This window comes from Acanthaster planci, linkage group LG12 (assembly GCF_054643075.1).
Source record: "Acanthaster planci isolate LZ-2023a linkage group LG12, COTS_SCS, whole genome shotgun sequence".
In the NCBI taxonomy this organism is placed as follows: domain Eukaryota; kingdom Metazoa; phylum Echinodermata; class Asteroidea; order Valvatida; family Acanthasteridae; genus Acanthaster; species Acanthaster planci.
The window spans coordinates 11,797,213-11,814,083 of record NC_141788.1 but is presented as its reverse complement, the minus strand read 5'-3'; the positions used below and the strand labels follow the sequence as shown (position 1 = coordinate 11,814,083).

The following is a 16,871-nucleotide window of genomic DNA, read 5'->3' as shown; positions in this document are numbered from 1 at the left end:
GTTCTTGCACGCATTCTGCGTGTACATAAAGACCGTACTTGCCAGAATAAATTAGTTGTGCGTACTCAGCGTGCTCCGTGTCAAACATACTATACTAGGCACACCTATGTGGTGAGTACTAAAACACTCTCTTTTGTTCCGCTGGGAGCAGATTGTCTAACCTTATTTGCTTTTGATCAAATATATACCAATGAATTTCATGATTTGCTCTGCTGTTAGCTTTAATGAAGTTTCATAATTTAGTTTCTGATACAATGCTAAAACGCATACCTTTTGTCTAACAAAGTACTGTGAAAAGACATACAATATTCTCTTTAAAACAGATGGATACTTCAACTCACTCTGTATACCCTTATTGGGCCGTCTGAGCTTGATGGTGCATCCCACACAAGCTTGACATCATTTCCATCTTTTAACTCAGCCTGAAATCTCTCTGGTGCTGCTGATTCTGAATAACAGAAAGAGGGGTGACAGGATAAAGTACTGTTTGCACTCATGACTAAACACTAAGCCTCATCCTTATACTATCAATGTCATTCTCAATCTGTGAGATGTTCCCTCTCCTGATGTTCACAATGTGATCTCCACTCAAAATTTGGGAATACAACCAACATAAATGCAAAATAAAACACCATGTTTTCAACCTAAATGAAACACTAAAAATATTTTAACAAAAAATTCCTTCCCCACATTCAGTGGGAATACCTACCCAACCAGTCACTACATATGCAAATTTCCCATGCGCCTATTATTCCCTGAAAAGACTTGATCATCCGAGGTGGACCCTGACCTCCCACAATGCAACTCGGCCCCACTGCCATGTCATCCATCTTTCGAAGTGACCAGGAATATCGGACTCAAAGTGGGGAGAATGGGTGGGTGAGGACTATCTGTAGGTATTCTCTAGTAGACCTGACCCACACTGAATGTGAGGAAGGAGTCTACGGTGCTCTACCTACCCAAACAGTAACTACACATGGCACGTTCTTCATAAAATGGACCAAAATGCAACTATTGTATGGCTCATCACGGAAGCGCTTTTCTCCCCTTGGTAATCTACTCCCACTGAATGCCACAAATGGTATATCTTTCAAAACAATGACGGATTTCCTCTGCTTTTGACAACTGAAAAAATGTTCGCAATTCCCAGCAGCTAGTATCTTCATTCCGAGTATGGCCTTTTGTCACAAGGCCCAGCTCTTTTGTCCGATTTCGGGCACCCTAGCTATGCGTACAAACTCAAGGTTCCCCGGCGCCATATGTTTAAATTCAATTAATAGATATGGATATACATGTAGATAACATTTCTGCAGCATTTCCCCAATTGGGAGGATTACAAGGCCTGCAAGAGAAAGAAATAGCAAAGTGAAATTTATGAAGACAGAATTAAAAAGTCCTGTTTATAGGCCAAAGTCTTGACATGATGAATATTTCTGACCCATACACAAATGTTTATTTTTTTTTTTAAAAAGTTAACGTACAAAAATGATGACCAATATTTATTATTTTCTTAACATAAAAAGAACCATAAAACCCTCCAAATACTTGCTTACGTTTTGAAATGTTTACGGGAAGGGTACATAAAAAAATTCATGCCTTGGGCCCACTTTTATAAGGAAAAGGACAATAACATATCTTGTCTGCAAACGAAAAGTTCCTTTTTATAAAGAGTGATTAACAGCTCTTCTGTGTACTCCTCCAATCAGTTCCCAGATTGGGAGGTGATTTTCTTTGAAATATATACAAAGTGGTTTTTTTTTAAGATGACGGCTCCAGCCAATATGACGAAAGAGTAAATTTACAATGAGAACATTGGGTACAGCATGGCTGGCCCACGCTAATGATTTTCAAAGGTTGTGACATTGGTTAATTAATAACAAACCGAGAATCTCCCTGCGAAGTACAAAAGTACATGACATATACATGTAATTCCTTGATCGCATGTCACTGGAACAAGGTTTCAGCCGTGCACAGGCCAAAAAAACCAGGTTTTGTCCATCAAAAGGATGCGGCAGCCGTGGTTGTCAAAAGTGTCTCTGCAACTAACCAAGAGTGCTGGAATTTAAATAACAATAGCGTGAAATTCATTTCATCTCCCTGGCGCAAATCCATCTTTGAAATAGTTGTTCGCGGTACTCGCTGCTACATCTGACTCAAACCACCCAGCCAACACCCGCAAAGGAGTGGTTATTAAGATGTCTGCACTAGTAAGCAAGAGGTCGTGGGTTCGAGTCCCACCCGAGTGTGGGAAATCACTGGAACATGCGATATCTGCGTGGAGTCTGTGTCTTCAGCCAGCAAGATGGGCATACAGAGAACTCGCAGTTTGATATGAGAGGGATTACTTCACAGATGACAGGCCAATTTTGGTGGGAGGTGGAAAACATGCATACGGGGTCCACAATGTTGTAGTGGTTATTTCCAGTTGTATTAAGTAAGCCTGGTAGAAGTAGAAAAGAAACAAAGTGACTGCCTGGACTCAATGTGAAAGTGATACAGGTGTGTGTTTTTTTAAATTAAATGATATTCTACTTTGAATTCTTAAACTTAATTTCGAACAGTCAAATAAGTGAATTTGTAGAGCCAAGGAAACCAAAAGGCAAAGTGTAAATACGTTGCAGTGTATTAACTCTCCTGGAACAGGTCGCACCTTAATTATTAGAGCTACCAAAGAAATGATTTTTGCCCCAAATCCCAGTTGGGGACGTTACTCTTCAGACAGACCTCATTTTCAGTGTATTTTGGACACTTTCAAAATGGTCTCGTGTGTGTTCCAAGCAATAAGGCTGTTGTCAAATGCACAGAATAACCTTCCATGGGTATGGGTATTGGGTCGAAGTGCCCAGTAGAAAAGCAAACTGACTCATGATCCATGGAAATGCAGTTCGTAATTTTGATTTCAATGCATTTATTTCATTTTTTTAAAACAAGTTTATATTCAGTGAAACAAAAATTCTTTGGAAGTGCAAAAAATTGCAGAAGAGTGTGGTGGAAAATGGTTGATATCACACGAAAGTCCTTGTCGATGTCAGGGTGCATTGAGTGGAGAAATCACATATTGCTCGCTACATGTATACAACTGACATGTCTAGTTGCCGCCACAATATGTACTGTACATGTATATTGCAAAGAATAGGGACTGCGAGCCAGAATAAAGCCTAAGATTCCCCAGCAGCGAAAGAAAATGGGAAGCAACGTAAAACACAAAACTTTTCCCAATGCCAGGCTATGTAAGAAACAAAAGCTAAACATTCTTTGTATTTTTAGAAGGGGGACAACGCTGACAAGAAAGATGGGCCACATTGCCAAACACCGCCGCTCAACCTACCCTGTTCCCAAAAAACCTGAAAGTTTAGTTTTGTTGAATGTCAGGTCAGTGGCTTTTGTTGTTGAATGAATGTCAGTGAATGAAGTAATCTTTTCAGGTACCCGAGTCACTCCGATAACTTATCTTTAAAGCCCACTGTGGTGAGCAGAGAGGCTTACATATTTCTTATTAGCATAACAATGCTGAGAACACAATAACTTACTATCTTTAATGGGCTGTGGCCTGAGCTACACCAGTCTTGAATGCTGGTAGGTTTCGGCCTGTAGCAGTCATTAGGGACCACCAGGCAGAGCGTGGACACGCTTCTCCATGGCCTGCGCAGGCTTACCAATGGCAGCGAGAGCTGCCTCAGAAGGCTATGACGGAGACTCGATAGCAGGTCTGCATACCAATGGTGTATTCAATGGGAAAGTGATCCATGAACTTGGCCCAGAAAAAGCAACTTCTCTGGATTCTGTCTGGATGCCCACGCTGTATTATGTCAACTTCCTCCCTGGGAGCCCTGTAGCAAGAGTATCTGAAGGCTCAAGAATGGGTCGCAGAAGGCAGCATGCCAGGAGAACACTCCCGTTCAAGGTCGGAGGCTACTGTGGAATTCCAGGCACAGGGACCCAATGAAGTAAGGTCAGATGGCTCGGAGATGCCTAGTTGGAAACCCAAAGCCACGGATAGGTTGGGGTGGTTTAAAGCCTTAGCGGAGCAAACGCCCTGTAGGCTCTGCGGTACCCGGTGAAGGTTTAGTGGGTGTCGCAGTGTTGTGGCCTGATGACGCACCAGGTGGGGCAGGCCCAGTTGTCTGTGGGGAGCCCAAGCCGGGGTCTTCAATATCTGAGCAAGTGGAAGTACGCTCGGAAGTCGCTGGAGAACTGATATTCCTAGCCGAAGATGAGCAGCAGCTGATGGTGTTTAAAGTAGGTAGGGGAATACTGGTCCCAACACCACATGGATTCTGCTGGGCCATGGCAGTCGGAGGGTGTAGTGTACTTCACATTGACGGTAAGACGAGCCCGGGAGACTCTCGGGAGTCCCGGCTGGCTGGGCAAGCCAGCAATTGACCAAAGAGACGGGGCCTTGCCAGATCCTAGTGGGTATCCCTGCTCAAGTGGCCGTCCACAGAGCTTCCCTGTGAGCTCTGTGGGGCCGAAAAAACCACAAGGCCTTGCCAGATCTTAGTGGGTTCCCCTGACTGATGACTAGGCCTATTGCTTATAGGTAGGGTAGCCACGGGCATAGCTTGGACGAACCTCGTAATTATCAATGGTAAACTAGGCACCGTCAATAGTGTCTTTTCCGATATCGATACATCAGTTTTTTTAATTGAAATTATCAATATATGGCTATTTATTCATTTTAATTTTCACCTGAACTTACACAATTTTGGACTCTATATCCTACAGGCCTTTTACACCTTTCTAGTCACAGCTACAAAAAGTGCACTTCATTTTTTGCACCAAAATGTCCCAGATAGTGCCACAGATGTCATCGTTAGTGGTTCTGCACAATCTTTTTAAATTTTGTACCAGGCTTCGAATTAGAAAAAATATTCCATGTGCACCACGAGTGCATGTAATTGAAAAAGTTTACGTGCACTTCCAAAAGTTTCCATTAGCTTATGTAAGAAAAAATACAGAGTAGAACACAGTAACAGTATGTTACCCTGCAAGTTTACCTCATTGTAAGCTACATGTACCTGACAAGCTGTAAAAAACTCGACCATGTAAACACATGATAAATGTTGAGTTTACATACATGTACTGTACATACACATTTGAGGATGCAACAGAATCATACAACACACACGTGCGCTTGATAGGAGCTGGTGTCAATGCATCAATTGCTGTAACCCCTATGCTAGTCTTTCCTCAAGAGGTAAAGTTGACTACATACAAGTTAGCTGCATGTACATGTACGTGCATTGTGTCCGGTAAAGCCAACGTTCTGTGCAGTTGTATTTAGTCTAGATCCATGGTGACACTACAGAGTATAGAAGTGAATATGTCACATGCACAGTTATGTGTGTAAAAGGTAAACGACATTAGCCTGAGAACCAACGTAAGCCGTGGCTTATCGAAAATTACGGTAATGTGACAATGCACTTTCGTATTTTTAATAAAATTTGGTCCTACATAGCGATATTTTCAGTGTATTTTTCAATAGAGATGTTTTCAATGTTTCGATATTTCTTAAAAATCTGATATTTTCCATATAATGATATTACCAAATAACTAACATCAGCGATATCAATCCCATATCAATAATAACGATATATGGATATATCGACGGTGTTTTGTTATGGTAAATACCTGCAGGGTGAATATACAAGAAACAGAAGAAAAGAACATAAAATATACATAGACACTCTTATCAACAGATAAGTGAAAATTAAGGTGATGCTTTATTCAGAAAGGAAGGATGGATGACCAAATCGATACATAAGCGTGTACACAGATGGAAACTCAAAAAATCAACGATGCCTCGGAAGACACGTCATTATGTTATGGCAGAGAGAAAAGAAGGACCAACATGGCGGCGGTGCTGCATTGCATTGTGGGAGGTTAGGGTGCACCTCAGGTGATCCAAGTCTTTTCAGCGAATAATAAGAGGTGTATGGGAAATTTACATATGTAGTGACTGTTGGATAGGTAGAGCATCATAGACTTAAAAGTTTAGCAATAAAAGGGCTCTTAACACAAGTGAGTAGGCCCTCCTTATTCCCCACTTAAATCATTGGGTTGAAAATACTACCAACCTTCTCCGAGTGTAGTTGCATAAACAATGCGTGAACTTGGCGAGTTGCCCTCTGGAGTTTGAAGCTGGACTACAACAGCATAGTCTGTGTTGGGTTCCAAATCACCAATCTCTGCTTGGTGGAAATCACCCACAACCACCCGTTTCCAGTAGCTCAGATCCACATCCACAGATTCACTTGTACAATACACAATATACGTCAAGCCGGAACGATCATTTTCTATATCAACAGGTGGTTTCCATTCAATAAGGATAGCAGTGGTGCTCATTGGGCTGACTCTGATATTACGTGGAGCTTCCCTAGGAGCTGTAAACATGAAAATACAAGTGAAATAACTCTAACATACACTGTAAATAAGGCCAATTAAGATAAACTGACTTTCAGTAAAAGTACATTCGTTATTCCTGTTGTATGAATGGGAGTTTATGCACTTGAATACCCTGTAACTCAAAACACCCAAAAAAGTATCTGTTATCAAAGTTTTATTTGATCACTCCAAAAGAAACCATGGCTGAAGAGTAACAAGAAGACTTCAGAGATCATTGATCTTTTCATGAGACATCACTGCCAAGTGGGGAAACACTACATGCTACCATTGTGATTCACGTAGTCACAATAACCAGCCCGAACCCATAACAAAGTTAAAAGCTATCACTAGCTCTTTAAATGACTATGTGTTTGCATTAAAGACACACAGTAGATGTGCTCGGCTTCTGAGCCAGCCAAATCACTACCGTTTGCCTAATGACCTCAAGCATGACATCAAGCTTTGTTTACATACTCGTGGTGTGCTTTCCAAAGAGAGCTTGATGGAACGCATCCCACATACATGTTATTGCAATAAGAAAGATCATGTTGATGTGCACGTATGACTTGACTGTCACAAAATTGGGAACTTGTTCAACTTGTAATAGAGTAACTCAATGTTTTCTGCATTCCCATAAGGTTCAACCTTCTTGTAAATGGAAAGAAATCAAAGATCGGTATGATTGTTTCTTTTATCAATGACTGTGGGAAGTGGAAAGCACAGGCTTGCTCATATACATCAAGATCCCTCTAGATAAATATATGACTTTTGATACAACCTTATTAAAAATCCAGGGATTTAAAACAAAAAAGAAACAAGAGAAGCAAGAAACTAAGGGACGGGATCAAAAATACAGTTCGCACTCGCGCTAATGCCAAGAACGCATTCTTTTGTTCAAGCTACCTCCCCTTTGCATGCACAAGAACAGCCGTCCTGTTCCCTCACGTTCCTCTTCAACAAAAGACCCGTCAAGGTCTGTGCACACAGCAAGACGTTGTAGCCCCCAGGGTGGTACAAAACCTGGAGGCTACGAGAATGGTGTTCGAACAACCATCCATGGATTCGCAAACAGCGGGGAAAATTAAATCTTTGGCCACTCTTCTGCTTAAGACATTTCTTTTTAATTCTCTGAAGTAGAGAACTTCAGCACCGCATTCCACAAGTAATACTTTGCTTTTTATCAACAAAAGATATACATTTTATAAAGTTTTGAGAGGAGGTGTTATTGAGTGGAAACATCTTTCATCATCAAAATTTCAAACTGGTTCAAATGCGACAAATTATATATATCATTTTGAAGGTTATGGTGTATACTTTAATGAAATATACCGGTACTTCATTTCTAACAACATTCAAGAATTTGGCTTTTATATGATACTGAAAAATCAGTTTTAAATACCGAGAAATTGGGGAAAATATTTCCCCTCTGAAAGATTTTTTGTTTTTTTAGCCTGATAATATTTTTTTTGTTTCAGTTTTGTTACAGTTTGAAGAGTGCCCCAATAAGTAAACAATGACAGAAATGAATTTTCATTTTCCTTTTGAAATTTTATGTAATGTCTTATTTTATAACACTTTTCTTATGTACGTTCGACACCAAAATGACATAGTTTTTATATCCCCTCAGTGTACCCTTTAGCAAAAGACTGCCAAATTTACAATACAAAGCGCAATGAGTTCCTTCTTTCTAGACATCAGCTTAACTCCTTAAATTATTTTTTTCAAATACTCAAAAATTGTGGAATCAGATGTGTATGTCCGACAACTTGTACATCCAACACTGTCAGAACCAGGCATTGCTGACAATGCAGTGCTTTTACACTGTACAGAAACCACTACCACCTCATTTGCATACATGGAAATAAGGCCCCAACATTTTGTACAAGTACTAAATAGGCTTCACTTTTTTTTTTTTTTAATTTGTGTAAATTTGACTATTTGGACATACACATCCTAATACGGTTATAATTAGGGCCGAAAGCCATTCCACATGTGTCATGTGTAGACAAACGTGCTTAGCATGTATTCAGAAGTTTGATTTCACTTTGTGTTGCTCGAGGATTTAACCACTTCATGCCGGGGCATTTTTCAATGTTGATGATGCTGGGCCGGCATGACTATCATTTTTTCCGTTTTGAAAATCCTTCACAAATTCATCATTTCATTTAACGGACGTTTATAGCCGCACCAAGTAATCTTTAGGCACTACTTTAAGTTGACAGGTGACCTTCATTGACGCCCGAGTATTTCAGCCAGGCCTGCAGCCTTGTGAACAGAGCCCAGATCATGCGGTGTTATATAACTTTCTTTTGTTCAAGAACCTGGCTCAGTGCACTGCTGACCTCTTTTCAATAGGGGCCAGACTAGCGTGCAGCTGTGCTGTGTGGCTCATCGCAACATGGAGCGCTTTTGTCCCCGGTCGTAATCCGCTCACTCTCAATGCCCCAAACCCTAGTATACGGTTTCAAAACAAGGCTGGATTATCACCACTTTTGAGAGTGAAATGGTAATGCCAAGCAGCCTGGTCTTTCGTTCGGAGTACGGTCTTTTGTTACAGGGCCTAGTTTAAAAGGTTATAAAAATGTTTAATTTTATGTTCTAAGGCCAAAAGATCTTACAGGTACACATATGCAATTGTTCTTTAATTTGATTTATTTCTCTAAACGATTGTCAACTGTTGAAAACTTTTTTTTAGTTTGAATGTCTGACAGTACATGACTAGTTTAAATGAGCAAAATTTGCATAAATACTTCTAGACAATATTTTCCTTCATACTGTTTCATTGAATCCCCCATCATCCAATTCCTTTCTAGTTGCTTTTGATGATTTTTGTATGGCTTGACATTTTCTTTTGGTTTGGAAAGTTTACTAAAACCTTCATGAAGGTAGAAAAATGAGACAAGCTTTGGTTTGAACTGATTACCTTCCATTCTGAAAAGTCAGTTCGGACGTGTACGTCCAACACCAAAAAAGTACGTCTGACACCAATATAATAAATGTTTTATCTGAAAGTCACAAGATAACAAGTGTCTTGCCTTGAAGTTTATTAACAAGGGTCTGCTGAAACTAAACACAGGAAAACTACTTCTTCAGGTCCTAGCAATTCACAGAGTTTGTGATACAAAAATGGAAACTCAAAAAATTAACTTTCTCTGAGTACGTCTGCCACCATGGTGTTATCAGTCAGCTTCTACAAGAATAATAATTCTGAGTGAGAAATTTTGTTATTAAATGAATGTACCAACTAGCTGATGTCTGTTATCAAAATCAAAATCTGCTTCAAGATTACAAGTATAATAAAACACACTGTTGAAATGTCCAAAATGTACATACGACACCATGGAACTGCCCAAAAATATTAATTTTGGCCGTTCAGCAGAATATTTTTCCTTGAAAAAAGTGAATAAATTTTTGCAGAAGAAGTTGTTAATAAATTTTAAGGCCTGGAAAATGCTATTTTTCATAATTTAATGCCAAGAGAAGGAGGTGAAAACATTATTTAATTTATCCAAGGCTGTACAACAAAGTCTGGCTAGCGGCCAGGCAGAGTCCAGGAGGAGCTTGAAGGGGCCCAGGATTTCCCATGGTGATGCTCTTCCTTGGCAACAGCGGCATAACTCTGGGACTGTACAAGCATACTGTATCCTACCAATGGCTGCTTTACTTGCCAAGAATGCCTAGTAATTAGCTGAAGATTTACGCGGGCATCTTCAAAGATAGCCAGCGTGACCCCAATACTTAAAAAGATAAATTCTGTCTTGTCACAAATCAGTGATATTTTAGGCCACCTGTTTGATTAATTTAAAGACACAAACTGTATGCTGCCAAGTTGGCCAAATTTTCTTATATGTTCTTTTATGCAAAGTAAGGTGCGGTCCTGTATGGTTCACACAAGCATTGGTACACACCAGGCATGGGGACCTGAATAGTGTTTTATAGTGCCTGCTAACTGAGGTGTTGTCCAGCAGTGGTAGCCTTAAATACAGGCCTGTGGTGCAACAGCACAAGTTTGAGTGATAGCTCTGAAGCCAGAATTTTATGCCAGTGTTGAAGGTAGCCATAAGTTGGGAGAGCGATTTGCTGCCCCAAATTTTGAGGAGAAAAGTTTAAAGAGAAAAGGCAGGCTGTGACAATTTGCAGTGTGCTGTAAGATCTCAGGAGCCAGTATATACTGTAAGTGTTCTTTTTAATAATTTTCTAATATTTAACCATTATTTTTTGGTCTGGTCTATGTAAGTGCTATTACTTTATATATCTGTGACAATGGGGAGTTTAAAAGCAAATTTTAGTGACCGTTTTAATAATGAAGTTTCTCCTTTTGGGTATGGGAAATTAGTACAGTGGAATGCCTCTATAATGAACGAGATGGGGTCCACGCTAAATGTTCGGTACAGCGGTCGTTCGGTATAGCGAATTTAACTGCTGAACGTCTCGTTGCCGTGTTGAATAGCCCCCTCTCTTGTCTAACCGAAGTGCACCCTCTTGTTATACCTTGGTTTGCTGTTTTCGTGATGTTTTGCCGTTGCATTCAAGTTTAAGGTTTCTAGAAATGTATCTGTTAATTATTTTTGTTTTTTAATTAAACTTAATGTAATATGGTTAAATGGTGCATAAATGTTTGCCGTAAGATATACATGTTTATTAGCGAACATGGGTATGATTATTCAATATTTCAGGGCTCCTTATTATGGAGTCGGGGCTCCTTATTATGGAGTCGGAGCTCCCGTAATTGGCCCTTGTTGAATACCATGACACGATCAAGCCAGGTCCTATATTGGCCGGACAGGGACAGCAAGTCCGCCGCAAGGGACACAGCTACCTACCTGCCTTTTGGTCTACTTAGTCAAGCCCCGACTCACCTGCATCATCCTCAAAGGATCGGCTGAGAGTCATGTAACATCGGCGCATCGGACAAGTGACCAACTCTCTCTTTGAACTATCCGAATTTGGGCTAGTAATAATTGTTAACCAGCCCACCAGCCTTCTAGTTTCTATGAAACCCATTTTTTTTTAAACTGTTAACCTTCTGTATTTTGCTTCCCCTTCATCAAATTGTTTTTATGGTTTGTATATTTGTAAATAAATTAATTTCCATTGAATTTTGAAGTTAAATTATCTGTTTGAGTGGACTGCGTAATTTACCATGCACAGATTGCGTGTCAGAAAGTAGGGGGACCCGGGCTTGTCATATGTCAAATGAAACAATAGAGCTGTCAATCACTCCTCAGAAGATTTATTTTCCAGCAGAGCTGGGGTGGATTTATTCTAGAATTTTTTATCTTTGGGATTTGCGGAGCCACTTGCAAACAGTCATTTAGTCCCAAGGTAGTTTTTTTGGTGTATTGGCACCAATTAAAAATCATAATATTAAGTACTATAACAGCCACTTTTTTTGGTTTGATGTTTAGACAAATTAAATCTTGGGAACGGTACTTAAGGGTTTGACAAAACTAACCTGCTCTAAGCCTGAGTTTTCGAGAGCTCCTGAAGTGTCGACTTTCACAACATCTTTTGAAAATAAAAATTAACCCAGATTGCATCAATTGAGCTTTGTGAAACCTTCAACAGTTAGTTCCATTTAAATATCCAGGAAAATCTCTCTAACGGATTTAATTGTTTCATTGAAACGGTTAAACGTTTAAACTTACTGTCATGACCCTTACTGTCATGGAAAAGTTTTCCTCCAGACATATCCAAAACAGCTCGCAGTCAGAGGCAATAACGTGGATGACGAATGCAAACGGTCTGTTGTCCGCCTAATGTCATTTCCTTCTTTACCCGAAAATGCAGCTGTGCACCTCATATAAATGGGGGAAATCATGGAATGTAATGGTCGGTGATGGTACTTTTAATAGTACCATACAATGGTCAAGTGCTTTGAGGAAAAAAGTAAATTTTAAGAAAGTATTTATGGAAGACCCATTTTGGGGGGATGAATTCACTGGCCATTCATTGTTGTTCAAACCAAGAGAAAAATAAAAGTAGCAAGGGAATAAAATCAGGAGAGTATTCCAAATAAAATTTTCTGAGGAGCTTTCATCCAACCAAAGATTGACAGCTGACTGACACCCATGTATTACAATTGTTCCAGTAGACTTGGTTGTGTCTTCTGATTGACAGCCCGCCTTGGCATTTCTTTTCCCGAACACCCAACCCGCAAAAAAAATTAACACTTCCCTCCTTGGCATTTTCTATCCTAACCTAGATCACCTGTGGTTTTTATTATTTTTCAGAGCACCCAACCCACCAAAAATATAAATTCTTTTCCCCCTCGGCATTAAAGGTTTATTTTTTTTTCTGCACCCGTCTCTTTTTATTCGGAGCAGCCAACCTACCAATAATATTAATTCTTCACTCCTCGGCATTTCTTTTCTATCCAAACCTAGACCACGTGTGGTTTTTAAAGTTTCCTGGCACCTCACATTTTTTTTATTCGGAGCACCTAACCAGCCAATAATATTAATTCTTCCTTCCCAACCTCAGCATTCATTTTCTATCCGCATTTTGACCACTTGTGGTTTTTATTTTTTTCCTAGCATCACTGCAATTTTTTTTTCGAGCATCCATCCCAACCCATCAAAATATATTCACTCTTTCCTCCTCGGCATTTATTTTCTATCCACACCTAGACCACTTGTGGTTTTTATTTTTTCCCAGCATCGCTGCATTTTTTATTTGGAGCATCTATCCCAACCCATCAAAATAAATTCTTTCCGCCTTGGCATTTTTTTCTGTCCAAACCAAGAGGTGGTCTTTATTTGTTTTTCCTGTACCTGTTCACATTTTTCCCCTTATTCCCAGCACCCAACCGGTCAAAATATATTATTTCTTTCCTCCTCAACATTTTTTCATCCAAACCTTGACCACGAGGGTTTTTATTAAGAAAGTATAAAATGTGGGAAGTCGGTACACTAAAGGGACAGAATGAGCGTTTATAAGAGGGAAGAAAAAAATCTTATCGAACCAAACACTGTTGACACTTACTCAGCCAAGGCTCAAGAACAGCTTGTATGCATGTTCTTTGCATCTTTGTTGTGCCGTTCTCCCACACACAGGAACGGCCAATTAACATAACAATACTCTCTGAATCACTCATGCGAGGGAACGGGCAGGAACGCGTTCCAAAGTGCTCTTTGGAATGGGGATGAACGGGAGGGCGTGCATTTTTGATCCAGTCCCTAATTTGAGACAACATGCAGAATCAACACAGTGACACCTTTTCTGACAGATCAACATCAACACTGGTAGCACAGTGAATACCTGGAGAAGAAAGGTGAAACGTAATAAACATTACTCACGAAGTGGTGGAGTGATCAGAATCACCGTTGTTCCATATGGACCTGAGCCAACTTGAGTATGAGCTCGAACTTTGAAGACATACTGTGTGTTGGGTTTCAAGTTGGTTAAGGTGACTATAGTATCAACAGTGTCACTGATAAACTCCTGTCCTGGGTCTTCTTCCAAGTAATAGAGTATACTATAGAGTGTGATGTCTCCATTACTCTCCTCATCTGATGGCCTGGACCAAGACAACTGTACAGATGTACTAGTTAATGCTTTCCCAGTGAAGTTTTGTGGTGCACCTGTAGGTTCTAACAAATAAGGTATACACAGAAATGGTTCAAACATTTTTAGGCAATATTCGAAGAAAGTCATAATGTTGATCAAACTGGGTAAAATATGAATGGTGAAAGACCTTTACATGATGAAAGAGCTTCAAATTTAACTGTTAATGCTTAATTTACAAACACTTATGATTGGTTAGTCTTTTTTGCATTTTTACAGTAATTAAATAGCAAGTATAAGACTGCAATAAAAGAAATGTTTTAGTGTAAACATTTAAAATTCTACATGACAGGACAGGTGTGTTTTGACCAGGTTTGATGAAGATGAAACCTTTGAAAGCAGCCATCACACTGTAAGAAGAACTGTGTACAAAGTCTATGAGTTTTAAAACACAAAAAAGAAGAGGAAACCTTTTTCAGACTATGCAAAAAAACGCACATGGGACGAAACATGATGCTTAACTCTGCCCAGCCTATATATGTAAATTTCCCAAGTGCCTATTACAATTCACAGAAAAGATCTATTCTACCCTTGACCCTCTACAATGTACTGTGGTCCCACCGCCATGTTCTTCGTCCTTTTCGAAGCAGTAAGGTCACCAGAGTGGTAAGGTCTGCAGAAAGGCCTGACGCTCTGAAGGATTACTGGACAACGTCCAGCACGTCAAGTGAAGACCCTCCAAAGCTTGTGGAAGAGCCACCAATTGGGCTGACGGAAGGACCAACGGCTGTCATACCAGAAATCTTGGCAACCAGGGTTAGCGAGGCCAGAATGGGGTGACAAGGAGGATCCGACATGGCTCCCTTTCTATCTTGGACAGGACTCGTGGGATGAGGGTAATTGGAGGAAAGGCGTACACAAGAAGGCCCGACCAGTCGATCTGTAGGGCATCTGTCGCCCATGCCCGCGGGTGAGAGAACCTGGATCAGAACGTCAGGTGATGGGCATTGTCGCCAGATGCAATAGGAGGACACTCCAACATTTGGATGAAAAGTCCACTCTGTCAGTCGGACGGTACCCTGAGAGAGTGCATCTGCCATGTCGTTGCGGGTTCCTGCTATGTGGTCGGCTTGGAGGGTGATGCCTTGATCGTTTGTCTACATGAAGAGCTGCCACGCAAGGGCGGAGAGTTGGGGAGAGCAAGTGCCGCCCTGATAATTGATGTACGCCACTGCGGTGGAGTTGTCGCTCTAGACTCGAATGGAACGACTTACTTGGTATTGTCGAAAGTGGCAAAGAGTGTTAACACTGTTGAAGTTCCAACACAATGATGTGTTTGTCCCGAGCGAAGTGTCCCAGACCCCGGAGGCATGGAGTGAAGGCTCCCCATCCGAATAGCGACACATCCATCATCATAGTTACATCTGGACCTAGAGGTACGAAAGGATGGTTCACCACCGCAGGCAATTGCGTAGGAAGGTCGGCCCACATGTTCATCTGTAAAATCTTGATAAGAGATTAGAGTCAGTTAACTCGAAACTCCACTTACCTCAAAGAATAATTAATTCCCGCCAAAAGAATAGGCTTTTATGTACAAAAACATATCCGTAACTCGAACTGCTCACATTGCCGGATTCGTTTACCTCAAAGTTTTTGTGTAGCAGATCCAAAAGAAACCGCCGCCAAAATACTTCCAGAAAGTGTATACAGAATGCGGGTCTAGTTTTGAATCATTTCTGACATGCTTATTTCGTCTTTTCACACGGGAACACTAGCAAGCGTGTTACAATGATGATCGATCTACACACATAAACCACACTGTGACCGCAAAATCTGACTTGCAGGAATTGGCCCAATTGTTACCAAGGGCCCATTGTAGCCAGTGCGTCAGCAGGCCAACTGATGGCTCTTTGCAGTGGTTGCGGCAATGCATCGGAGATCTTTGTGTATGCCGCACGCGTAACACGTACGGAAGTTAAGTCTGGCCTAATGGTCTGGTCCAACTGCTTGCGCTTGCCTGTGCGATGGCTGCCCAATTAGAGCCACAAACCACAGCATGCTCACATGCAGTGGACCAACCACGTGACTGCAATGCAGAGCTTTTGCATAGCTAAATCTCACTGCCAAAAAGTAATTAAAAGTTTGAAAATAAAGAACGAATAACAAAAACATAAAAACAGACACCAATAGCATTTTTGTTTTTACGAAAATTTACTGAAGCGCAAAATGTTACGCCCTCATGTGATGAAAAAAGTCGTCTGAGTCATCGGGAAACCCCGCCTGAGTACGCATGTGCAAGGCGCTGCGTTGCGGTGCGGTATCAGAAATGGGAACACCACAAAGCGTCACATGCACAAGTCAAAAGAAAGATTTGCCACACAAAGGTATACAGTTTAAATGATTTACAGTACATGTAATGTGTTATTTATCAGCTGATTGACAACAAAAGTCCTCTGCAAAAATTTCTTCCTATAAACAAGTATAAAATAACCCCAATGTCATTTCAAAAGTCATCGTAGGGAGATTTATGGTAACTGTGCGTCAGCATATAGGTACATGTTATGATTCACATCGTAATAATGACTTAACTTCAAAAGAAATTGGGACCCTCTTTTTGCTCGAATTTCGGATAACTCAAATTTTTTGTCCATTCCCCAGAGATTCGAGGTATCAAGATTTTACTGTATATAAAATGAATACATGTAATATGCCCTGTTACATTATACTATGTTGGAAGTGGCCATTTGTATCCTGGAGTTGGAAGACTATGGCCATATCGTAACATGCATGGGGAATTAGGGTTATTCCGCATGCACTGCAAAAATAGAAATGCTGCAGGTAAGGAGCGCCCGCTCCATGAATTAAGTATCCAAATATCCTATTTCATTCTACATCTATCTCGGCCTTATAACCTTTCCATTTACTCGTCGGAACAGAGTACGAATGGCTAAATGGTGAAGTTGACACATGCTTGCCAATTC

At 40.6% G+C, this 16,871-nt stretch overlaps 1 protein-coding gene across 1 annotated transcript in view; it reads right to left on the bottom strand.

Annotated features, from left to right (window-relative positions):
• LOC110980159 (receptor-type tyrosine-protein phosphatase F-like) overlaps window positions 1–16,871 on the bottom strand; it is a 213,498-nt gene that overhangs the window by 104,313 nt on the left and 92,314 nt on the right. The window contains exons 15-17 of the mRNA XM_022236540.2: window positions 13,683–13,976; window positions 6,078–6,383; window positions 342–448 (exon numbers count right to left, since the gene is read on the bottom strand). Coding sequence (XP_022092232.1) covers window positions 342–448; window positions 6,078–6,383; window positions 13,683–13,976 — 707 coding nt within the window. The remainder of the gene's footprint in view (window positions 1–341; window positions 449–6,077; window positions 6,384–13,682; window positions 13,977–16,871) is intronic.